The 23,693-nt window shown below is 41.6% G+C and overlaps 1 protein-coding gene across 1 annotated transcript in view; it reads left to right on the forward strand.

The window, feature by feature from the left end:
* The window catches only part of LOC146975614 (NACHT, LRR and PYD domains-containing protein 3-like), a 67,672-nt gene that overhangs the window by 21,145 nt on the left and 22,834 nt on the right, over positions 1–23,693 (forward strand). Inside the window, exons 3-5 of the mRNA XM_085794626.1 lie at positions 500–1,810; positions 21,249–21,422; positions 21,514–21,687. Of these exons, the coding sequence (XP_085650752.1) occupies positions 500–1,810; positions 21,249–21,422; positions 21,514–21,687 (1,659 nt within the window). The remainder of the gene's footprint in view (positions 1–499; positions 1,811–21,248; positions 21,423–21,513; positions 21,688–23,693) is intronic.

Consider the following 23,693-nt stretch of genomic DNA (forward strand, 5'->3'; position numbering starts at 1 on the left):
TCTTGTGTTTTCATTCAGAATATTTTGCCCCAGTTTGTGGACTCAAATCTGCCCTGAAGAAGAAGTTCCAGTGTGTGTTTGAGGGGATCTCTAAAGCAGGAAACACAACTCTTCTGAACCAGATCTACACAGAGCTCTACATCACAGAGGGAGGGACTGGAGGGGTCAATGATGAACATGAGGTCAGACAGATTGAAACAGCGTCCAGGAAACCAGACAGACCAGAAACAACCATCAGACAAGAAGACATCTTTAAAGCCCCACCTGGAAGAGACCGACCAATCAGAACAGTGATGACAAAGGGAGTGGCTGGCATTGGGAAAACAGTCTTAACACAGAAGTTCACTCTGGACTGGGCTGAAGACAAAGACAACCAGGACATACACTTCACATTTCCCTTCACCTTCAGAGAGCTGAATGTGCTGAAAGAGAAAAAGTTGAGCTTGGTGGAACTTGTTCATCACTTCTTCTCTGAAACCAAAGAAGCCGGTATCTGCAGGTTTGATCAGTTCCAGGTCGTCTTCATCTTTGATGGTCTGGACGAGTGTCGACTTCCTCTGGACTTCCACAACACTGAGATCCTGACTGATGTGACAGAGTCCACCTCAGTGGACGTGCTGCTGACCAACCTCATCAGGGGGAACCTGCTTCCCTCTGTTCGCCTCTGGATAACCACACGACCTGCAGCAGCCAATCAGATCCCTCCTTACTGTGTTGACATGGTGACGGAGGTCAGAGGGTTCACTGACCCACAGAAGGAGGAGTACTTCAGGAAGAGGTTCAGAGATGAGGAGCAGGCCAGAGAGATCATCTCCCACATCAAGAAATCACGAAGCATCCACATCATGTGCCACATCCCAGTCTTCTGCTGGATCACTGCTACAGTTCTGGAGAAGCTGTTGAAAACCAGAGAGGGAAGAGAGCTGCCCAGGACCCTGACTGAGATGTACATCCACTTCCTGGTGGTTCATCTAAAGCTGAAGAAGGTCAAGTATGATGGAGGAGCTGAGACAGATCCACACTGGAGTCCAGAGAGCAGGATGATGATTGAGACTCTGGGAAAACTGGCTTTTGAGCAGCTGCAGAAAGGAAACCTTATCTTCTATCAATCAGACCTGACAGAGTGTGGCATCGATATCAGAGCAGCCTCAGTGTACTCAGGAGTGTTCACACAGATCTTTAAAGAGGAGAGAGGCCTGTACCAGGACAAGGTGTTCTGCTTCGTCCATCTGAGTGTTCAGGAGTTTCTGGCTGCTCTTCATGTCCATCTGACCTTCATCAACTCTGGACTCAACCTCATGTCACAACAACAAACAACATCTAGGTCGTCTCAAGTGTTTGGAGACAAATCAACACCTTTCTACCAGAGAGCTGTGGTCAAGGCCTTACAGAGTCCAAATGGACACCTGGACTTGTTCCTCCGCTTCCTCCTGGGTCTTTCACTGAGGTCCAATCAGACTCTCCTACGAGGTCTGATGACTCAGACAGCAAATGACTCACAGTCCAATCAGGAAACAGTCCAGTACATCAAGAAGAAGATTGAAGAGACTCCCTCTGCAGAGAAAAGCATCAACCTGTTCCACTGTCTGAATGAACTGAATGATCGTTCTCTAGTGGAGGAGATCCAACAGTCCCTGAGATCAGGACGTCTCTCCACAGATCAACTGTCTCCTGCTCAATGGTCGGCTCTGGTCTTCATCTTACTGTCATCAGAAGAAGAGCTGGACGTGTTTGACCTGAAGAAATACTCTGCTTCAGAGCAGGCTCTTCTGAGGCTGCTGCCAGTGGTCAAAGCCTCCAACAAAGCTGTGTGAGTGTAGAGATAGTTGGATCTGTTCATCATTATATTAAAAACAACAACTTTTGTTTTTGCAAGAGGTCAGATGTTAAATTCATTTCTTTCCTCATCATCTCTTCAGACTGAGCAGCTGTAACCTCTCAGAGAGAAGCTGTCAAGCTCTGTCCTCAGTCCTCAGCTCCCAGTCCTCTAGTCTGAGAGACCTGGACCTGAGTAACAACAACCTGCAGTACTCAGGAGTGAAGCTGTTGTCTGCTGGACTGGAGAGTCCACACTGTAGACTGGAGACTCTCAGGTGAGGATCCATCAAGCTTTTCATCTGAACAATAATTAGTTCATTTTGACGTAAATAAGCTTATCTCTTTTGGGCCTTAAACTTACATAGCATCACTTTAATATAATAACTTTGAAGACTCCAATAAAACGCTGGAAAGGGATGGATCTGAAGCAGGGTCGTCTTTTATTCACTCTCAGACAAAGTAGACACAAGTTAACGCCCCGATTCACTCTACAAGATACAAAGTATCTGAAAAAGAAAAAGTGTCGACAGAAGGGTAGAAGTGACTGACTTTCACATCATCTGAGTGTGGCTTATATACTGGTGTGTGTGTGACTTTGGGTGCTTTTCCATGGCTTGACCTTATCTTCAGCTAAATCCGTGATTTTAGCTAACATGCTATCCAAATGAAGCCCTTCTCCCAATGTATTCGGAGAGGCTTCCCATAGACATACATGGGATTTTGTGATCCCGTTTCTTAGCCTAGCATGTTAGCATTGTCACGGATCTGCACTAGCATAACAACTTTCAGCAAAACACCAGGGGTTACAAGGGTCATACATAGTTCACTCTTGTCTCATGACTTTGCACTTTTGCCTTGTACTCCAAAAGGGCATGTTATGATGTTTGTAGGCAGATAATGTCAATCAGTGATGATAAAGCCATGGTGGAGTGAAGCAGCATAAAACACAAGAAATAAGTATATTCTAACTATTTAAATCAACACATAATAACATAAATGGTGATTATTAATGACATAATAACACAGTTCACACTCAGTCTTTAAAGGTGGCATAACTTTCTTTTCATTGGTCTTGTTCTTTTCAGGCTTATATGTCATTTCTCATAAAAAATGCCACCACACTGTATGCACTAAACTTAACAGTATAACAAATTATTTTGAATTTTAAATTTTAAATTTTGAACATTAAAACACTGATTCCAATCTCTTCCAATATTTTATTGTTTGGAGAAAACAAGAGATGATGGTTTGTGTAGGTAGTGGATGATTTGTTCTGTACAGTGAAATAATAAAGGAACATTACACATTATGACATCTAACAAATAATAAAGATAAATCAAGATACGATTGCGATACTGCGATACGATTCACTCCTATTCACGATACAATGCGATTCAAAATGATTTCATAACGATGTGACTTGATTACAAAGAGATTTGGTTCGATATGATGTATCAAGTTTGGTACAGTTGTGATACGAGAGTTTCTTAGCCCACATCAGGTTTCTTACCTCAATACCACTATTTTGTTTTACTCTCTGTATCAATTTGAGGGAAGTATTTAATATTTGGTTAATTTTTATGGGGCAAACAACTCATATTTGAAAGGTATAGTCTAGAGCTTTTTGCTCAAAAATAAATGCTAGACTTATACAAATGAAGTCCAGCTTAATCATCACCTATGGGCTTCTAGTCCTGTGTGGTAGTAGCCTAAGTCTGCATTTTGGTTTTTTGCTATGTTTTAATAATAACTATATTTATATAGCACCTTTAAAAACACAAGTTTACAAAGTGCTTCACAACATAACATAAAAGAGACAAGTCACAGATGTTTTGTTGTGCACGGGACATTTCTGGGTGGAGAGTCTGCGTTTTCTCTCCAGCCAGTGACAGAGCTCAGGTGAAGCTCCGTGCAGCAGAGTAGCAGACCTACTAGCCCTGCTAGCTGTCCGGATGCTAACCCCTACCGCTAACTAGCAGTTAGCATCCGCCGCTACCACCGCCTCCCAGCTCACTACAACGGCCCTGCTCCTACTAGTTACAGCCGCTGATGGCTGAGTATTGACCCGTCGCTCCAGTGCTTTAGATCGGACTGTTTACTTTTCTTGGCGGCTCTGACTGCGGGTGACTACAGCTGCTGCTACCTGTCAGGAGCAGGAGGCTGCACCCGGCTTCCGTGATCTTGCATTCAGGTTGCTTCGGAAAATGAAACGATCGATGTAACCATGGAATTTACCGATGTAGACAGCTAGAAGAGATGGATCGCAAATTCAACCATGAATTTTATCCGATGTACCCTGAATCCACCGGTGCAGCAGTGGCGAACCGTGGACCCAAACCCTGGGCCTCCATAGGACCATGTAGCAATAAAAAATTAAACATAGCAATAGAAATAATAGCCAGAGCCTTGTCACATGGATGGTCGGCATGGGGACAGCTCTCCATTCCGAAATACCCCCACTTCGAAACACCGCTGTTCCGACACCCTCCCCCCGCAGCTGTCCAATGTCCAAGGTGCTGAACTGCGTGACGTTGTTTACATTCTGTGTTGCGGCTTGTCTGTGAAACGTGCGCTGCTCAGGGACTGGGCAGATCTGTCCCACTTGCTTTCTCCCCGACTCCGTTGTTGGAGATCTCCACACAGTAATAGAAATACACTTTCTTTCTCCCCCCCTGCGCCGCTCGAGCGCGGCTGAACCCGGCTTCGGAAAGGCAGGGTGTAACCGGTCGGCATATTACATGTTTCTTTGCCCTAACTGGCTTCACGTCACACATGGTGATTCTGGAAAAACAGTCATTCAAAGCTGGCTCTCATGAATCACTTATTTAAAAAAAAAAAAAAAAAAAATGAAACAAGCAAATCACACATTCACTTATTTGTTTAGCTGGAATGAAAGTAAAATGTCAATCATGAGCTGTGCAACAACTAAAGATGTATTTTTAATAATGTTTTTTGTTTGTTTTGTTTGTTTGAGCTTAGACACAGTTGAATTTCACTGTAGATTTAATATTTCTGCCAAAAGTGGCTATAAAACAAACACCTCCTGAGGTGAAATGGGAAAAAGGCACAAGCTCTTTGTAAATGCTCAGCCATTTTTCACTGGCCTTAATGGCTATCAAACTACCGTATGCAAATTGTAGGTTTACAGTACAAATTCACTTCTGTGCTGCTGCTGCTGCTGCTGCTGCTGCTGTGGCGCTGGGTCTGTGGGGCTTCAGGGCTTCAAGGCTTCAACAGCAGAACTGACCCAGCTTAAAGACAGGCGTTTAATCAGCGCCATTTAAACTTCTAATATATAAATGTGCGCTCCGGCCACAGACTGTAGGCTCCGCTCTTTCCTTCAGTCAGTCGGAGTTCTCAACGGGCTGGAGCAAACAACATGACCGGGTGTGGCTGCGTTCAGGCCGAGTGCCGGTGCTCGTACCGCGGCGAGTCGGAGTTTCACCACCCGCTCAGTCAGTCTCAGTCAGGGCAGGAGTCCGTTTCACAAAGCAGGTTTAGTGAGTTTCAGGTTTAGACTCAGAGTTTGTTGAACCTGCTTTGTGAAACAGATGAAGCAGTTAAACTGGAGACTGCTCAAACGGGTGATCGTGGGCTATGAGGTAGGAATAAAAGATAGGAGTAAAAATAGACCCACCTTCTAACGGAGACTGGCGTGTATTTGAGAATTCACGGTAACTATTCTCTTGATCAGTGTAGTGAAAGCCATTCTCGGGATGTCGGTGGGGGGGGGGGAACTCCGTTGTTGTTGTCACCGTAGCAAAGTGTCGTGTGTGTACGGGGGAAGGGAGGGGCGGGGGGAACGGGGGTGACACATCCAGCAGGAGGACAAACTATCCTGCGTTTAAATAACATGTCGAAAATATCTGCTTGACAACTCATGGAGCTGGAAGCAGCCCTAAATAAGCAACTACACTTTAACAACAAGCCCAAAAACCCGCAACCCACGACTACCAATATTTATAAGCGACTTCACAGAAAAACAAGCCCCAAATCACGTATAATAAGCGGACTTGGCAACTCGCTCCCTCAGTATTTTGGCGGCTATGATTGATATGATTGGCTAAGACACCTGTCAATCTTAAATTCATGCCCACATTGACTTGCATTACACGGGCCTTCGGTCACAGCCACCGAAGGTCCTGCAGGGGGAGTCGATGATTTACTGCCCAGATACCGTTGGAAGAAAAATTGTGATTGGTCCATTTCCCGTTCCATTATATTAACCCATTGTTTCCCAAGAAATATTAGTCCAACTTTATAACAATGATCTAGAAAAATATTACTTGTGTGTTACTCACTGAATACAATTATTGGGAAAATAACAAATATATAGTAGTACAAAAATTCTTTCAATATTTTTTCTTAGGCCTTCACTGAATACCTTGAAGGCCCAGAGGGTTCCCCTCTGCGGTGCAGTCGCATCGCAAACGTTCATATCGGACCACCGATATGAATCAGTGAATCTCCACATCCCTAATATACAGTATATGAATATACAAAGATGAGTGAGCGATCACAGTATATAATCAAATCCATCTATAAATCTATTTATACAAATTGGAACAAGTTGAGTAAGAAACACTGTAAACTCTCAAGTTTGTGTTGGAATGTTGTCTAACCTGTTATATCCATCATATTGAGTATGTGAGCGTTTTCTCTTGAATTTCTATTCAGGCTGAGCAGCTGTAACCTCTCAGAGAGAAGCTATGAAGCTCTGTCCTCAGTCCTCAGCTCCCAGTCCTCTAGTCTGAGACACCTGGACCTGAGTAACAACAACCTGCAGGACTCAGGAGTGAAGCTGCTGTCTGGTGGACTGGAGAATCCACACTTCAGACTGGAGACTCTCAGGTGAGGATCCATCCAGCTGTTTATCTGATGACACTTGAACACAGCAGCAGGTGTTGTTCCTGTGTGTTGTTGTGTGTGTTCAGTCTGTCAGGATGTCTGATCACAGAGGAAGGCTGTGCTTCATTGGAAATGTTCATATTTTTATTGAACATTGAAGTGAATGAATCAGTTTATAAATGATGAACCGGAGGGTAACCCTTTGTTTTACAGTCCCCTAATTACTGTGTAATTACAAGGTAAAAGAAAGAAATTACAAGGTAACTAACACTGGTAAAAATGATGGTAACTACAGAGTAAATACTAACTAATTGCCTTGAAATATCTCAACTATTACTAAAGAACAACACTGCATTAATGGGTAATTACTACCGGCATTATGAAGGTAACTACAGTAAAATAATAACGCAATTACAATGTAAAAGGAGAGAAATTACATCCCATTTACCTGGTAGTATAATCCAATATCTCACCTGTCCATCTTGTTACTGAGTTATTGGGCTGTTTTGGCTGGTAATAACTTTGCTCATTCATTTATCATCCCTGATTTTATTTAGTACTTACCTGGCAAATATGCCATCAGGGTCCTCTTGTTAATGAAACCTTCTTTAGTGTTACCAGGTAAAACCTGTCTATTTTACCAAGCAAATAAGATGAAAGTGGGCTGTAAAAGAAAGCGTGGCTTCTTTCCGTAGTATTACCAGTTTCTTACTATGTAATTAAACCAAGACTTCAGTTTTACATATTTTCTGTTCTCAACATTACCATGTATTTTCTGTAGTGTTACCAGGTAAAACCTGTCTATTTACCAAGCAAATAAGATGAAAGTGGGCTGTAAAAGAAAGCGTGGCTTCTTTCCATAGTATTACCAGTTTCTTACTATGTCATTAAACCAAGACTATTCAGTTTTACATATTTTCGTTTCTCAAAATTACCATGTATTTTCTGTAGTATTACTAGGTAAAACAAATCTATTTACCAAGTACATAAGATGAAAGTGGGCTGTAAAAGAAAGTGTGGCTTCTTTCCACAGTATTACCAGTTTCTTACTATGTAATTAAACCAAGACTGTTCAGTTTTACATATTTTCGTTTCTCAACATTACCACGTATTTTCTGTAGTGTTACCAGGTAAAAAATGACTATTTTCCGAGTAAATAAGATGAAAGTGTGCTATAAAAGAAAGTGTGGCTTCTTTCCATAGTATTACCAGTTTCTTCTTATGTAATTAAACCAAGATCTGTTCAATTTTACATATTTTGCATTCTCAACATTACCATGTCAGTTCGGTTGATTTTCGGTACAGTAAGAGAACCAAATGCAAAACATAAATTTGATTGTTTATTAGGAATTTTTCTAAACCAAATGTACATGTTTTAGTCAAATGTAATTATTTTACTCACCTACTGTTATGTTGTACATTGTTTCTGATACAAATGAACTTATTAAAGTAAACTAAACCATTATACAAAATATTAAAAAAGAGAGAAAAGAATAGGCCTACTGTTCTAAAGTGCTGCCTAATAAGTTAAATAAATTATTCTCAAATTAACAAAATACAGTATATAAAATAAGCCTTACAATGAATAAAATATTCACAAATAAACAAAATATATAAAACATGATTTAAAAAAAAAACTTCTCACACAACTTTTGTCGGACTGACCATAGGGCAATGTGGGCAAATGCCACAACGGCTGCCTGACGATGTTCTTGGCACATTTGCAGCAGATCCACAGGTGCTGGAGCCCATGCGCAACACAGCCAGAGAGAGAGAGAGTGAGAGACGGACAGACAGAGGGGCAGACAGGCAGACAAACACAGAGAGAGGAGCCACCGCCCCCACCCCCACCCCTCCTACAAGCAGGAAGGCATTCTGGTGTACTCTGAGGAGAAAATAAAGGACAACATTGCTTTAGATAAAATAAAAAACAGATTTATTATTGACTGAGAACGGTTCCTATCATTGTAATGGCAAGAATGGCTGAAGTGTGTGAAAGTGAACTCAGAACTGGTCTAGTGAAGCTGTGGCTGGAGAGCAAAAACAAAACTCATTTGTTAAATCTTTTGGCCTGGACCAGCCTTTCAAAGACCTGTTTCCTCTGCTTCACCATGGGCCTCTTCTTCCACAACTTCTCTGCCCTATTCTCATGAAAGGAGGCTCCCACATGCTTGAGCTTTACACATGTCCTAAGAATTTCAGCCAACTATGATTATAGAATATTATTAGCCTACCTTTTTCAGCAGATAGCACACACACACACGCACACACACACACACACACACACACACACACACACAGACACACACACACACACACACCTGTTGCTGTGCTGTCTCCGTTCCTCTGTTTTTGGACTCTGCTGCCTGGTTGTTCTTTTGGGTTCATAAGAAGTGAACATGGACGGCCCAATCCGACCAGACGCGCTGGTTCGTGCCGAGAAAATGTCTCCCCTTTTTCCGTGTAAAAACCGCCTGATGTCGTCCGCTACAATTCAAATAGTTACCTTGGTTACCTGGCTGTTAGCCAATAAAACACGGAGGAGGAGTCGCCGCTTCCACAACACTTCTCTCTGATTGGTCGTGGCGTCGTGCCTGTGTTGCATTCACTCAGTACGTTTACATGCAGAGCTTAATTCTCAACTGCAGTTCCCGACCAGACGCGCCAGTCTGGGCCGGATGCGCGCTGAGAATAGGGTACGGGCTTCCTCTCTCTCTCTCTCTCTCTTTCTTTTTTAATAAAACACTCTTGCTGGTCGCGCTGTGTGAAATGCATTGAATCGGCGCTGATGTTGGGTTTTTTTCTTTACTTTGCCAGGTTTGGGCGGCTTCTCTGCTCCACTTGGTGCCGTCTCTACGGTTGTGGAGCATGAGCTCATGCGTTGCCCAGTTCTACTCCGACTAAGGTGTATACATGACGGAGAAAATCAAATTCCAATCGCATTATCTGGGTGTCTTAATCGGAGTTCTCAACTCCGATTTCAGTCGGACTAAGGTGTTTACATGCACTTCAGTTGTCCAGTTATAGTCGGATTAAGGCAATAATTCAGTTTTTTCAAGTGTCATGTAAACGTACTGACTGTGACCGGGAAATTACAAAACTACCTTCTCACTTTCTGTTTAACTCCGCCTGAGAAAACATCCGGGGCTGAATAAGAAATGTTGGGGGCTAGAGCCAGGAATACCCAGGCCAGGCGACGCCACTACATGTATTTGTATTGAACCGTTTCGGTATGGGGAGTTCGGTTCGGTACAACGCTGAGCACGGGTGAGAAGTTGTGTGTGTTTACAGTCCGCCTGCAGCTACATGTGCAGCCCGTTTGCGTCGTGGTTATAACGAGAAAACAGAGGCTTGGGGGTGGTGGCTCCTCTCTCTCTGTTTGGCTGTCTGCCTGTCCTTCTCTGTCTGTCCGTCCATCTCTCTCTCTCCGTTTGTCTGTCTATCTGTCCATCCATTTCATTTCATTCATTTCACAACCTTTATTTAAACTCGGAGATATATTGAGGAGTAACCTCATTTACAATATAGCCGAGATGAAACATAAAACACACAAGGACAGAAGACAAGACATTTGAAACATACAAAAACATAACAGAATACCAGAATATAAATTGAAACATAGTTAAAAGCACGAGCAGTTAGAGGTAAAATAAGATGTAGTTATGGCTTTAAATTGTCCCATTGATAAAAGTGAGGTAAGTTTCAAATGATTCTGCAGAGTGTTCCAGGTTGTAGGTGCACCAGTAAGAGAAGCTGGTCCTTCCAAGTTCGGTGTTAACTGAGGGAACCTGCAGTGTGAGCCAGTCTTTTGAGTGTGTGCGATAGAGACCTGTATTGAAAGATACTAGTGAGTTAATATAGGATGGTAAGAGACCAGTAAGAGCTTTAAAAATAAATAAAATCCAGTGTCGATCACGCCTGTTAGATAGTGAGGGCCATCCAACTTTGGAATACAGGTCACAGTGATGAGTGTTGTAGCTGTCGCCAGTAATGAACCTCAGGGCTGAATGATAAACGGTGTCAAGTGGATGTAAAGTTGTGGCTGATGCATGCCTGTATATGATGTCTCCATAATCTAAAACTGACATAAAAGTTGCTTCAATAAGTTTCTTCCTGCAGTGAAAAGGAAAAGATGATTTGTTTCTGTAAAAAAAAAAAGCCTATTTTTTGTCTTAGTTTAATGACCAGATTAGATACATTATGTTTGAAGGTGATTTTGTCGTCGATCCAAAGTCCAAGATATTTATATTCAGAAACTCTTTCAATAGCTGTACCATTAATTGTGGAGATGATTTGCATATTGTAAGTGATATTTTTTGATTTAGTGAAGAGCATACATTTTGTTTTACCTGCATTAAGAACCAGTTTGTGATTACTGAGAGCAACTTGTAAGTCAGTGAAACAGTGCTGAAGAGCTTGAATAGCAGAGTGTACAGAGTCAGAAATGCAATACAAAATAGTGTCATCCGCGTAAAGATGAGTGTTACAGTCAGTTACAGTAGTTACAATGTCATTGATATACAGTGAAAATAAAACAGGGCCAAGGATTGTACCTTGGGGTACACCTTTTGTGATATTTAAAAAGTTTGATTTGACATTACCGAAGGTCACACATTGCTGTCTGTCTGTGAGGTAACTTTGGAACCATTTAAAAGTAATGCTATCAAGTCCGATATTGAGAAGTTTGGTTAAGAGTAGTTTGTGGTCAACTGTATCGAAGGCTTTTGAAAGATTGATAAAGAGAGCAGCACAGTGTTTCTTTTTATCTAGAGCTAGGATGACATCGTTTAGAATAAGCGTTGCAGCGGTGGTGGTACTATGCTTTTCTCGGAAGCCAGATTGGTGGGTGCTCAGGATAGAGTGCTCTGAGAGAAATGTTTTAAGTTGATTATTTACCAATGATTCCAGTATTTTTGCCAGGCAGGATAATTTAGATATGGAGATATGGGCCTATAGTTATTAAGGTTGGCTGTTCCACCGCCTTTATGTAGGGGAGTTACTGAAGCAGATTTCCAAACTTTAGGAACAGTACCAGAGAGAATAGAGAGGTGAAAAATATGTGTTATGTAATTTGCTATAAGTGGGGCAGCTAGTTTTAGGAAGTATAGATCAAGTTTGTCCTCGCCAACTGATTTCGTAGTGTCTATAGTTTATAATGAATTGGTCACTTCATCAGAAGAGAACAGCTGTAAAGTGAAACGAGGCCTTGGTAACGTGATGATGTCAGGATCACTGGCAGAGATAGGGGGGCCTGTATAAGTATGGTCAAATAGATTACCAGCGGATGCAAAATGCTGATTGAAGGCAGTACATATTTCTGTGTCATCTGAGAGTGAGCGTCCATCAGGTGTAATGACAGTAGAGAGAGAAGGAGAAGATTTACGGTTAACAGAATTTATTGCCCTCCAGAATTTTGCTGGGTTTGAATAGGCTTTAGGAATCAATTTTAAATAATAATCAGACTTGGCCTTTCTTAATGCAGTGGTAAATTTATTTCTAAGTTGCCTAAATGCAAGCCAGTGACCTGGGTCCCCAGTACGCCTAGCAAGTATCCAGGCTTTATTTCTTTTTTTAAGTAAAGAAGATATTTCCGCCGAAAACCAGGGACTAGATCTATTCTGAATTCGATATTTTTTAAAGGGGGCATGTTTATCAACTGTAGAATTAAAAGACTTACAAAAATAATCAAGGGCAAGATCCACATTAGGGATTTTAACAGTGTCATGAATATCACTATTCATCAGGGGCCGTATTCACAAAGAATCTTAAGGTTAAAAGTAGCTCCTAAGGGCCGAATTTAGGAGCAACTCCTAAAAAAAGTGGGCGTGTCAGTCTTAAATTTAGGACTCCTAGTTTTTTAAAATAAGAGTAATTCACAAAGTATTTTATGCCTAAAAGTAGCTCCTAAGTCTGGGAGAGCTTAAAAGTCCTCGTGAGGACTCCTAACTCAGTAAGACCTATTCACAAAGAATCGCAAATGGCTGCAGCCAGGCAAATGTATGAAGGACTGTGAATTGCTGCAGAGGGGGGTGCTGGAGCACCTGCCCCTTTGCCCTTTGATGCCCAACGTGCCTTTTTGTCGGTGTTTTTTTTTTTTTTTTTTTTGGGTCATCTACAACATTTTCGCTATAAAACGGGAGGAGTGACGGTGACGGACTGTCTAATATCGGCGTCACAACGGTCGGACCGAGGTAACTGCGACCGCTGCGATGCAGTCGTGCTGATGTGAGCCAAAAATATTTTTTTAAAGTTGGTGGGTGCGCTAGACACATATGTCTGTTAGTAGTAATAGCTCACGTGATAGGGCAGCTCCTCCAGTAAACTAAACTTGTCAACAGTGTCGTCAGTCTGGGTTCAAATCCTGCTATAGGCCACAAATGTGGGTAATGCATTTTCTTTTCTCATCATTATTATGATCACCATATAGGGCTGTCAACGAATGTGAAAATGAATATTAAAATGTGGAAAGAAAAAAAACCAGCGGCTGCTTTGCGAGTGGACGCAATGACCCTCATTGCATTTGCACAGCGTCACACTGCAGAAAGTGAGACGCGACAAAAACTGTAGCAGATGCACAGAAAGTTCAGAGCCCAACTCGGCAGCAGAAACAGTGGTTTGGACTCGAAGCAATCTAAAAAGCCCCGTCGCACCTGACGGCAAAAAAAAGAAAAAAAAAAGAAAAGTGGAGCGGAGCGGCGGCGAGGAGGAGGAGGAGGAGGAGGGAGGGAGGGGGAGGGGGGGGGGGCGCCGGCACTCAACAACCAATCACCGTGTTGAGCGCCTCGAATTCATGCATGAGAATTGACGTAATGCATAGCAACGGGGCGTCACCAGGGGCGTCACTCTTAGTTTGCTCTTAGTGATTTATCCTTAGTAAGAGTAGGTCTCAGCGGCTTTGTGAATAGCTTTTAAGAAAAAACTCCTACGTAAAAACTTTTAGTGCGAGTTAGGAGCACTCCTAGCGGTAAGATAAAAGGCTTTGTGAATACGGCCCCAGATCCCTTAGGAAGGCTTGCTCATTGAAATGTTTCAGGTTCCGTTTGGACACCAGGCGTGGACCTAATTTTGTCAATTTGGTTGTTCTAATGCAGGCTATTGGGCAATGGTCACTAAAACCAAGTTCAAATACTCCAGAGTGAGAAATTTTCTCTCTTCGGTTCGTTAAAATCAAGTCAATCAGAGATGACTTTGAGGGATCTTTTAAATTTGGTCTGGTAGGATCAGTGATTACTTGAGAGAGATTAATATTCGCACATACCTCTTTTAAACGATCAGAGGTGGAGTTTAACCAGTTTAAGTTAAGATCACCCAAAACTATCAACTCTGAATTTATATATGGAGCTAACAGGTCAGCTAATTTGTCAACAGCTGAGGCAGAAGCAGATGGAGGTCTGTATACGCCAACGACGGTAATGACAGTGTTTTTTGCAACACAAACTTTTAGAGCTAAAAACTCAAAATGTGAAATGTGAAACTTTGGACGTCATGGGACGCAAGACAAATTTCAGAGTGATCTGATAATAAAGTATAATCTAAAACACTTATCTACTGTGACAGCATTAAGAACAGTACAATTGAAACAAGTTTTAGCATAAATAACCACACCTCCCCCTCTTGAATTTCTGTCAATTCTAAAAAGGTTGAAATCATTCAAGGCTATCTCAGAGTCATTCACAGCACATCTCATCCAAGTTTCAGATAAAACCACAATATCAGGATCTGTCTGTGTCACCAGAACTTTCAGGTGATCCAGTTTATCTTGCTGAGTGATACTCCTGATATTTAAAGCGAAATTCCGGCGTAAGTGTAAACCATGGTCAAACACACCGTAATACCGAGTTAGACCCCCCCTCGAGAGATCAATTTGCCCGACCGCTACATTCACGAGATCCACCAACTTCAGCAAATACCGCAATATCGCCACACACGGCGCTCTCCGGATCCACTGTCTGACCGCAACCAAAACGCCACCATTTGCCCAAAATAATGCTCAGAACTGCACCAAATGTCATCAATAGTACACACAGGGTCCCAGCACGTAGTACGAGTTGTCAAACATCTGCTAGCTTTGCCTGTTTTCTTTAGCAAGGAGACCAGAAACAACTCACCTACTTCTCCTCCTGGAGCCGCTCGTTGGTGAGGAAGCCCTGACGAGTCGATCACCGAGTGCACCGGAGTTCCGCAGCTCAATCAACAATTACCTCATGGAAATACAATCAGAGTTTTTTTTTTTTTTTATCTTGCATATCACTTTATAACTATTATTATCGAGTGCTGGCCACGATATAGGCGCAAATGAGCATTTTTAAATTTACGTTTTTTGCTGGTGCACTCGGTGATCGACTCGTCAGGGCTTCCTCACCAACGAGCGGCTCCAGGAGGAGAAGTAGGTGTGTTTGACCATGGTTTACACTTACACCGGAATTTCGCTTTAAGTGAATAAAACCTAAACCTTTCCTATTTTTAAAATCTGTTGGGTCAAGTTTAGGGTGTGTATCAAGCAAATCATGGTAACCTGTTTGAGTGAGTGCCGGTTGTGTTGGTACCTGGAGTGGATGATAGGGGGCGCTGTCGTAAGGCGTGACGACTTCAGGTGGAGCAGTAGAGGAGCAGTAGAGGAGCAGGTGAATGACGTAGGCGGAACAGCCTGAGCGGGTGTGTGTTGTGATCCCCCCCTCTCTCTCTGTCTGTGTTGCAAAAGTTGTGTGAGAAGTTTTTTTTTAAATCATGTTTTATATATTTTGTTTATTTGTGAATATTTTATTCATTGTAAGGCTTACGTAATATACCGTATTTTGTTAATTTGAGAATAATTTATTTGACTTATTAGACAGCACTTTAGGCCTAGTCTTTTCTCTTTTTTTATATTTTGTATAATGGTTTAATAAGTTCATTTGTATCAGGGACAATGTACAACATAACATTAGTAGGTGAGTAAAATAATTACATTTGACTAAAACATGTAAATTTGGTTGAGAAAAATTCCAAATAAACAACAATCAAATTTATGTTTTGCATTTGGTTCTCTTACTGTACCGAAAAGGAACCGAACCGAGACCTCAAAACCGAGGTACATATCGAACCGTGATTTTTGTGTATTGTTACTGAAAAGTCTTGGTTTAATTACATAGTAAGAAACTGGTAATACTATGGAAAGAAGCCACACTTTCTTTTACAGCACACTTTCATCTTATTTACTTGGAAAATAGTCATGTTTTACCTGGTAACACTATAGAAAATGCATGGTAATGTTGAGGATGGAAAATATGTAAAACTGAAAAGTCTTGGTTTAATGACATAGTAAGAAACTGGTAATACTGTGGAAAGAAGCCAAGCTTTCTTTTACAGCACACTTTCGTCTTACTTACTTGGTAAATAGACATGTTTTACCTGGTAACACTACAGAAAATAAATGCTAATGTTGAGAAACGAAAATATGTAAAACTGAACAGTCTTGGTTTAATTACATAGTAATTACTGGTAATACTGTGGAAAGAAGCCAAGCTTTCTTTTACAGCACACTTTCATCTCATTTACTTGGAAAATAGTCCTTTTTTACCTGGTAACACTACAGAAAATACATGGTAATGTTGAGAAACGAAAATATGTAAAACTGAACCGTTTTGGTTTAATTACATAGTAAGAAACTGGTAATACTGTCGAAAGAAGCCACGCTTTCTTTTACAGCACACTTTCATCTTATTTACTTGGTAAATAGATGTGTTTTACCTAGTAATACTACAGAAAATACATGGTAATGTTGAGAAACGAAAATATGTAAAACTGAACAGTCTTGGTTTAATGACATAGTAAGAAACTGGTAATACTGTGGAAAGAAGCCACGCCTTCTTTTACAGCCCAATTTCATCTTATTTGGTTGGTAAATAGACAGGTTTTACCTAGTAACACTACAGAAAATACATGGTAATGTTGAGAAGGGAAAATATGTAAACCTGAAGACTTGGTTAAATTACATAGTAAGAAACGGGTAATACTATGGAAAGAAGCCACGCCTTCTTTTACAGCCCACTTTCATCTTATTTGCTTGGTAAATAGATAGGTTTTACCTGGTAACACTACAGAAAATACATGGTAATGTTGAGAAGGGAAAATATGTAAACCTGAAGACTTGGTTTAATTACATAGTAAGAAACGGGTAATACTATGGAAAGAAGCCACACTTTCTTTCACAGCCCACTTTCATCTTATTTGCTTGGTAAATAGACAGGTTTTACCTGGTAACACTACAGAAAATACATGGTAATGTTGAGAAGGGAAAATATGTAAACCTGAAGACTTGGTTTAATTACATAGTAAGAATAGGGTAATACTATGGAAAGAAGCCACACTTTCTTTCACAGCACACTTTCATCTTATTTGCTTGGTAAATAGACAGGTTTTACCTGGTAACACTACATAAGGTTTAATTAACTCATTGAGTGCTGCGCTCCTTTCCAAAGTTTTAGTCAAGTGTACTGGCAATTTAGACCATTTTTGACGATTTTTGTAGAGCCACAGTGTATTCTATATTATTGCCACCAACATATTGTGGCTCATTTGAAAGGTGAAACTTTCTGCTTCAAATGGCCACAAACCGTTTGTTTCTACGTGCCTCCATTCCTGAGAAAACTCAAGCTAAACATGGCTGGTTTTCACCAAAATCCCTGCTTTTTTTCTAGAAAAGGAGATACAGCGTCTTTTATGAAAGGTGCTCTGTTTGTGCCTGTCGCTCTTCTGACACTTGCATTTCTGGATCAAAGGGCTCGTGTAAGATAAATACAATTGTTGTTCTATTCACAAAACCACCATCGGGGAGGGGGGGGGGGTGTTCTCTCGGCCACAGCAGATCTGAAACGGCCCCACCGGTGGTCACGGTCCTTCTGTGGTACGGGTCGGTGCCGGCCTGCTTTGGCCGAGAGACCATCACATTTTACCGCGGGAGGACACGGTGTTTCTCGAGATGAAGACCGGGCGGGACTGTCGGCTGAGAGCTTCCTGTTTCGGCTCCGAGCTGCTGGAGCCTCGCTGGTGAAAGCGGAGCAGCTGCGCTACATCCACATGCATAACTCTGTTTGCAAAAGCCGAGTTATGATGAAAACTTCCAGATCATGAGCTGTCATGAGTTTTTCATCGTCATCTATTTCAGTTCAGCTCGTCGTAGAGTCCCCAAATTTACACATAAAGGTGTGTTAAAGTGTCTAGTTTCATAATTTAAAAAAAAACAAAAAACGAGAAATTACGTTTTTGGCACTCAACAAGAAATTACGTGGTTGGCACTCAATGTGTTAACAAGAGGACCCTGATGGCATATTTGCCAGGTAAGTACTAAATAAAATCAGGCATGATAAATGAATGAGTAAAGTTATTACCAACCAAAACTGCCCAATAACTTAGTAACAAGATGGACAGGTGAGATATTGGATTGTACTACCAGGTACATGGGATGTAATTTCTCTCCTTTTACATAGTAACTGTTATTATTTTTACTGTAGTTTCATAATGCCGGTAGTAATTACACATTAATGCAGTGTTGTTCTTTAGTAATAGTTGAGATATTTCAAGGTAATTAGTTAGTATTTACTCTGTAGTTACCATAATTTTTACCAGTGTTAGTTACCTTGTAATTTCTTTCTTTTACCTTGTAATTACACAGTAAATACACATTAATTAGGGGACTGTAAAATAAAAGGTTACCCTGAAGACAGTTTGTTTGAGTGTTTGAAGCAGTTTGATGAACAGACAAGTGAAAACTCAGAAAAAGAAAAAAGCCCCTGGATATTTCCACATACATACTTCACTACACTTGTTTTTTCACTTTCACCACAATATGACTAATTGTTTGAGTGGTAAAATATTTTGTCAGTCTCAATATTGTTTTGGTTTTTTAGTTGTAGTAATGTAACTCATATCTGTGATTCTTCGGGTCCACAGTTTGTTAGTGGCAATGATTAGAGGCTGATGATGGAGGTAGAAGGAGGTTCTACTGAAAAACAACAGGTGATATTTAAATAAACAGAACAAATGAACATGAATTAGTTCATTTTCATCTGTATGAACTAAACTTACAGTATAACAAGTAGGGCCGGGACTTTAACGCGTTAATTACGATTAATTAATTACACAAAAATTAATCGCACTTGTTTTGCACCGCGGAACATTTCTCACTGGATGAGTTTCAGGCATACTGATTACACTGGAGCACAATCATCTAACAAGCTGCCGACACTGATCACTGCAAGGGAGAGAGGAGGTGAAAAGAGACAACAACACTGTTACCTGGCCTCAGCCTGTACCATCACTAACACACAGAAACCAGTGAGTAACGAGTCAAAAAGCCGCCAACACTGAGCTGCCTGAGGAGTTTTAATGCAGCCTGACCGCAGCTCAAACCGACCCGGTGCCTCAGCACTGCGAACAAGCTTTGATAAACACGCCGGACCCGCGCTGGTTTACAGTATCCTGCCGTATTTTAGCCGGTCGCTACCGGAGCTTAATTTAAAAAAAAAAATAATAATAACGCTGGTTGCGAAGCTACAGACCTGTTACTGTCCACGGTGCAGACTTCACCCTCAGAGCTGTCTGTCTTCAGACTGTCCTGACCTGTCCATGAACATCACACAGGGACAACATGGAGCTGCCTGTGTGATTGGTTACTGCAGTGGTTCCCAAACTGGGGGGCGCATGGCCATTGCAGGGGGGGCGCGGTAAGCTCCAAGCAACGGAGATCATGTGCGAGCCGGAGCCCCCCCGTTCACATCATTGCATTTGTCAATCGCTGTGTTTTATTTTGAAAATTAACCGGATTCTCTCGCTGTTTCTTTGTGCGACTTCCTGCCCGGCTTGACAGGGTCGCTCGCGGCTCGCGCGCCGCTGCTGCTGTGAACCAGAGCGACATGGCTCCTGTGTGAACGACACAATCGTTAACATCAAAGGGCTCCGCTTCTCGGCACTTCTGCGGCCGGTGTGTCCCTGGTGTAGACGTGTGTGTGTGTGTGTGTGTGTGTGTGTGTGTGTGTGTGTGTGTGTGTGTGTGTGTGTGTGTGTGTGTGTGTGTGTGTGTGTGTGTTCATCTCGTGCTCTGTTTAGATACTGACAAATACATAAACGCACACACAAGCTGGAAAGTTGTCTCATCTGACAGCTGTCATTTGGGAGGTGAAGGCAGGTTTTCCCTTAATTGTCCTGACGTTGATGGAATCACTATGAACCGTATGTTACAGTATGAGCAGCAGGGACGGTCAGGTTGAATATTGTTAAACAAATTTTTTTTTAAAGAAACAAAAAGAAAAAATAATTACTCTGTTCAGGTGCTTGAAAATCCATGACAGAAAGGAATACTGTTATTAATACAGTTTTCTTTTAAAAAGGGAAATTTTCTTATCAGCCAAAGGGGGGCCCAGCAGAGAAAGTTTGGGAACCACTGGGTTACTGAGTTTTATTAATGTTTACATCAGGCTGAGTTCAACAAATCAGTTTATGCTACTAAGTAGCCTAGTTAAATACTACAGTAATCATCATAGTGTATTGGCAGGAAGGACCATTTAATCTGTATGTATCAAATATCGATTAATGAATTAATCGATAATTTGCATCCCTAGTCTGTTGGTCTTGGTTAAGTACCACCTTGAAAAAAAAACAAAGTTTTGTTGCTCAAGCTTATGTATTCAGTCATTCAATGGTATACTAAAATCCATGTGAAAAAAATGCTTCTCACTGTTCTCAGGTCAAATATTTATATGTGATTAAATTTTAAATTAATTAATTACAAAGCCTCTAATTAATTCGATTATTTTTTTTAATCGAGTCCCGGCCCTAATAACAAGTTATTTTTAAGTGTGAACTGACACAAACACTGATTGAAGAACCTAAACTGCATTTGGTGGTGGTGGCTCACTGAACATCTTAAGTGGTGTGAACATTAAAACACTGATTCCAGGAATCTGTCCCAATATTTTATTGTTTGTAGAAAACAATATAGATGATGTTTGGTGTAGGTAGTGGATGATTTGTTCTACAATGAAATAATAAAGGAACATTACACATTATGACATCAAACAAATAATAAAGATAAATTAAGTTATTTTTTCTTAACTAACACATACACAGTTTTGATGATTCACTATAAGGTCAAACTCAGGTCTCTAGTATGTAATAGAGATCAATATGATAACATTCAAACAACATGAGCAACTTAAATCAATAAACAAAGAAAGTGAGGTCAGTACAGTCACGTTGTCTTCAGGCAAATGGTTGGAGGGAAAGAGAGGGTCAAAGAATAGAGGGCAGGGTTATATCACCTTAGGGGGTGTGGTTAGGTGTGACTATGGTGATGCAGGCAGGGTGGAGTCTGTGATTTTAACACTGACTATCTATACAAACAACAAAACAAATATATACAAAGATGAGTGAGAGATCACAGTATATAATCAAATCTATGAATCTATTTATACAAATTGGAACAAGTTGAGTAAGAAACACTGTAAACTATCAAGTTTGTGTTGGAATGTTGTGTATTTATGATTATAACCTGTTATTTCCTTCATATTGAGTATGTGAGTGTATTTCCTTGAATTCTTCTTCAGACTGAGCAGCTGTGACCTCTCAGAGAGAAGCTGTGCAACTCTGTCCTCAGTCCTCAGCTCCCAGTCCTCTAGTCTGAGACACCTGGACCTGAGTAACAACAACCTGCGGGACTCAGGAGTGAAGCTGCTGTCTGGTGGACTGGAGAGTCCACACTGTAGACTGGAGACTCTCAGGTGAGGATCCATCCAGCTTTTTATGTGATGACACTTGAACACAGCAGCAGGTGTTGACAAAGGGTTCCTGTGTGTTGTTGTGTGTGTTCAGTCTGTCAGGATGTCTGATCACAAAGAAAGGCTGTGCTTCTCTGGCCTCAGCTCTGAGCTCCAACCCCTCCCATCTGAGACAGCTGGACCTGAGCTACAATCATCCAGGAGCCTCAGGAGTGAAGCTGCTGTCTGCTGGACTGGAGGATCCAGACTGGAGACTGGACTCTCTCAGGTATGGAGAGGCTGCTGCAGCCACACACTCTGTCTGATAGAGAAGGAGGAGCTGGAACATTTTCTATGGCCCCGTTCATACCTGATCACACCTGGTATTAACATCTGTCTCAGGTGATCCATGCATTGATGACATGAGATCTCATTACTCAGACCATATCCAGAGGTGGTCGAGGCCACACTGAAGCTCTGCCCACTCCACTGACGTCCTCTGTCACAGTCTGACTCGTCCCAACACAGTTTATACTGAAACCAAAATCTCAGAGTGTTTCAAAAATGAGATGTGCAGCTTTCATCAGTCACAGTGATGAACTACTGGGATCAGGAGTTTCTCCTCATGACGACTTCAGTGTCTCATCATGACTCACTGTGTCATATTCAGGAGAAGAGATCTCAGTGATGAAACCAGCTGTTGGCAGTCTTTCCAGATGTTTTGATCTTTATTTCAGAGTGTATCTGGAAACATTTCAGCTGCAGCTGGTTTAATTGACCCTTTGTTGGCCTTCTGATTGGTCTGCTGTTCCACCAATCAGAGCGCTTCTCCCCATGTCACATGTTGCACAACATTCTAAGGTTGGACAACCCTGGAATGAAACCCTATGACACGAGATAGGTAGACAGCAATTTTTTTGGCAAAAACTACTTAATAATTTTTCAATATGGTTAAAATGTGCCTGGGGTTCCTGCAATAGCAACTCACGATATCTGGAACGTATTCCTGGAGTCATTTTTATCCCATTCCCCAAACCTAAGACATCAATAAACATAGGCTACTTGGCCCATGTGTACTGTATATTACTTTAACCTTCTGTTAGTTGAGCTTAATAATAGGGTTTGGGGGTGGTCCACTAGGGGGAGCTCTAGGCATAGGTCAGGGGTTAACTGCAAAGTTTTGTTTGTTGTTGTTGTTGTGTGCAGTCCTCATGAGAAGTGAGCCTGTTTTTCCCTGGCTGTAAGTTACTGAAGTGCTACTGAAGCTCATTCATCCTCCAGTCCACTCTCTGGTCGTGTTCATAGACAGAGAAGATCTAATACCTTCAAAATTATCTAGCAAACGTAACATTACCGCTGCTAATGTCTTTTTAACTTTGTGAAGTTTTACGAGGAGAAACGGGAGATCGGCGGATAGCTTGTAGCTAACGTTAGCTAGCGCCGTTAGCTACTAGCTAGTGAGTGACCAAAACAATGATTTTTCCCCATTTTTCGGAAAAGTCAGGTAATGCCCGTTCAATCGCTATTGAGCCACGTCTGTCCTCTATCATGGACACTATTTTTCTGATGTATAAGTTAATTAAAATTTTCCTTACAAGCAATTTAAATCTGCCTAATTTTCAATGGTTTCCAATGGGAGTTAACCCTTCCGTGACCATTGTTTGTCCAACCTAGCAACAGTAACCGTGAGGGGCGGGGCCTTGACAAAGGGTCAATTGACCCTTCGTGTAAGCCCCGCCCCCTTGGTTACTGTTGCTATGCCGGGCAAGCTTTCACTCCCAGCCATGCTTCTGGCAATATTTGGTATCGATTTCAAAGGAAATATCAGCAAACTTCTGGATAAACTGTTCTGAGATGATAGAGAGAAGTCGCAAAGATCATTCAGAGTTTTCAGTGACGTGACTTGCGCAGGAGGATAAAACATCTGTTCAACGACACGACTGGACAATGTACAGAGCAGCAGTAAGGGCTGGTCATTTTACCGTCTATCAACCCACGAAGACTTAGGTCATCTCACTGGTCATGAAACGTTGTGAAACTGCAACTTTTTGGGCGATTGTGAACCACATACAGCTTTTGCTGCTGTTTTTTTTTCTCCCACCGCTGTATCAGTCAGTGAAAGCAGTCCCTGCCTGGAGGATCCCTCACCTAAAAGCCCAGGTAAAAGCCCTAAAAGTACAGCTGTCATTTCGGAGGTGAACATATGGTTATCCCCGTATTTACACTTGCTCAAGTCGAAAAAAAAGTCCGCTCGTATCTGAACATCTCTATATTGCTGCTGCCGCCGCCGCCGCC

Source organism: Trachurus japonicus, chromosome 13, assembly GCF_045865225.1.
Source record: "Trachurus japonicus isolate A0001 chromosome 13, Traja_1.0".
NCBI classification, from domain to species: domain Eukaryota; kingdom Metazoa; phylum Chordata; class Actinopteri; order Carangiformes; family Carangidae; genus Trachurus; species Trachurus japonicus.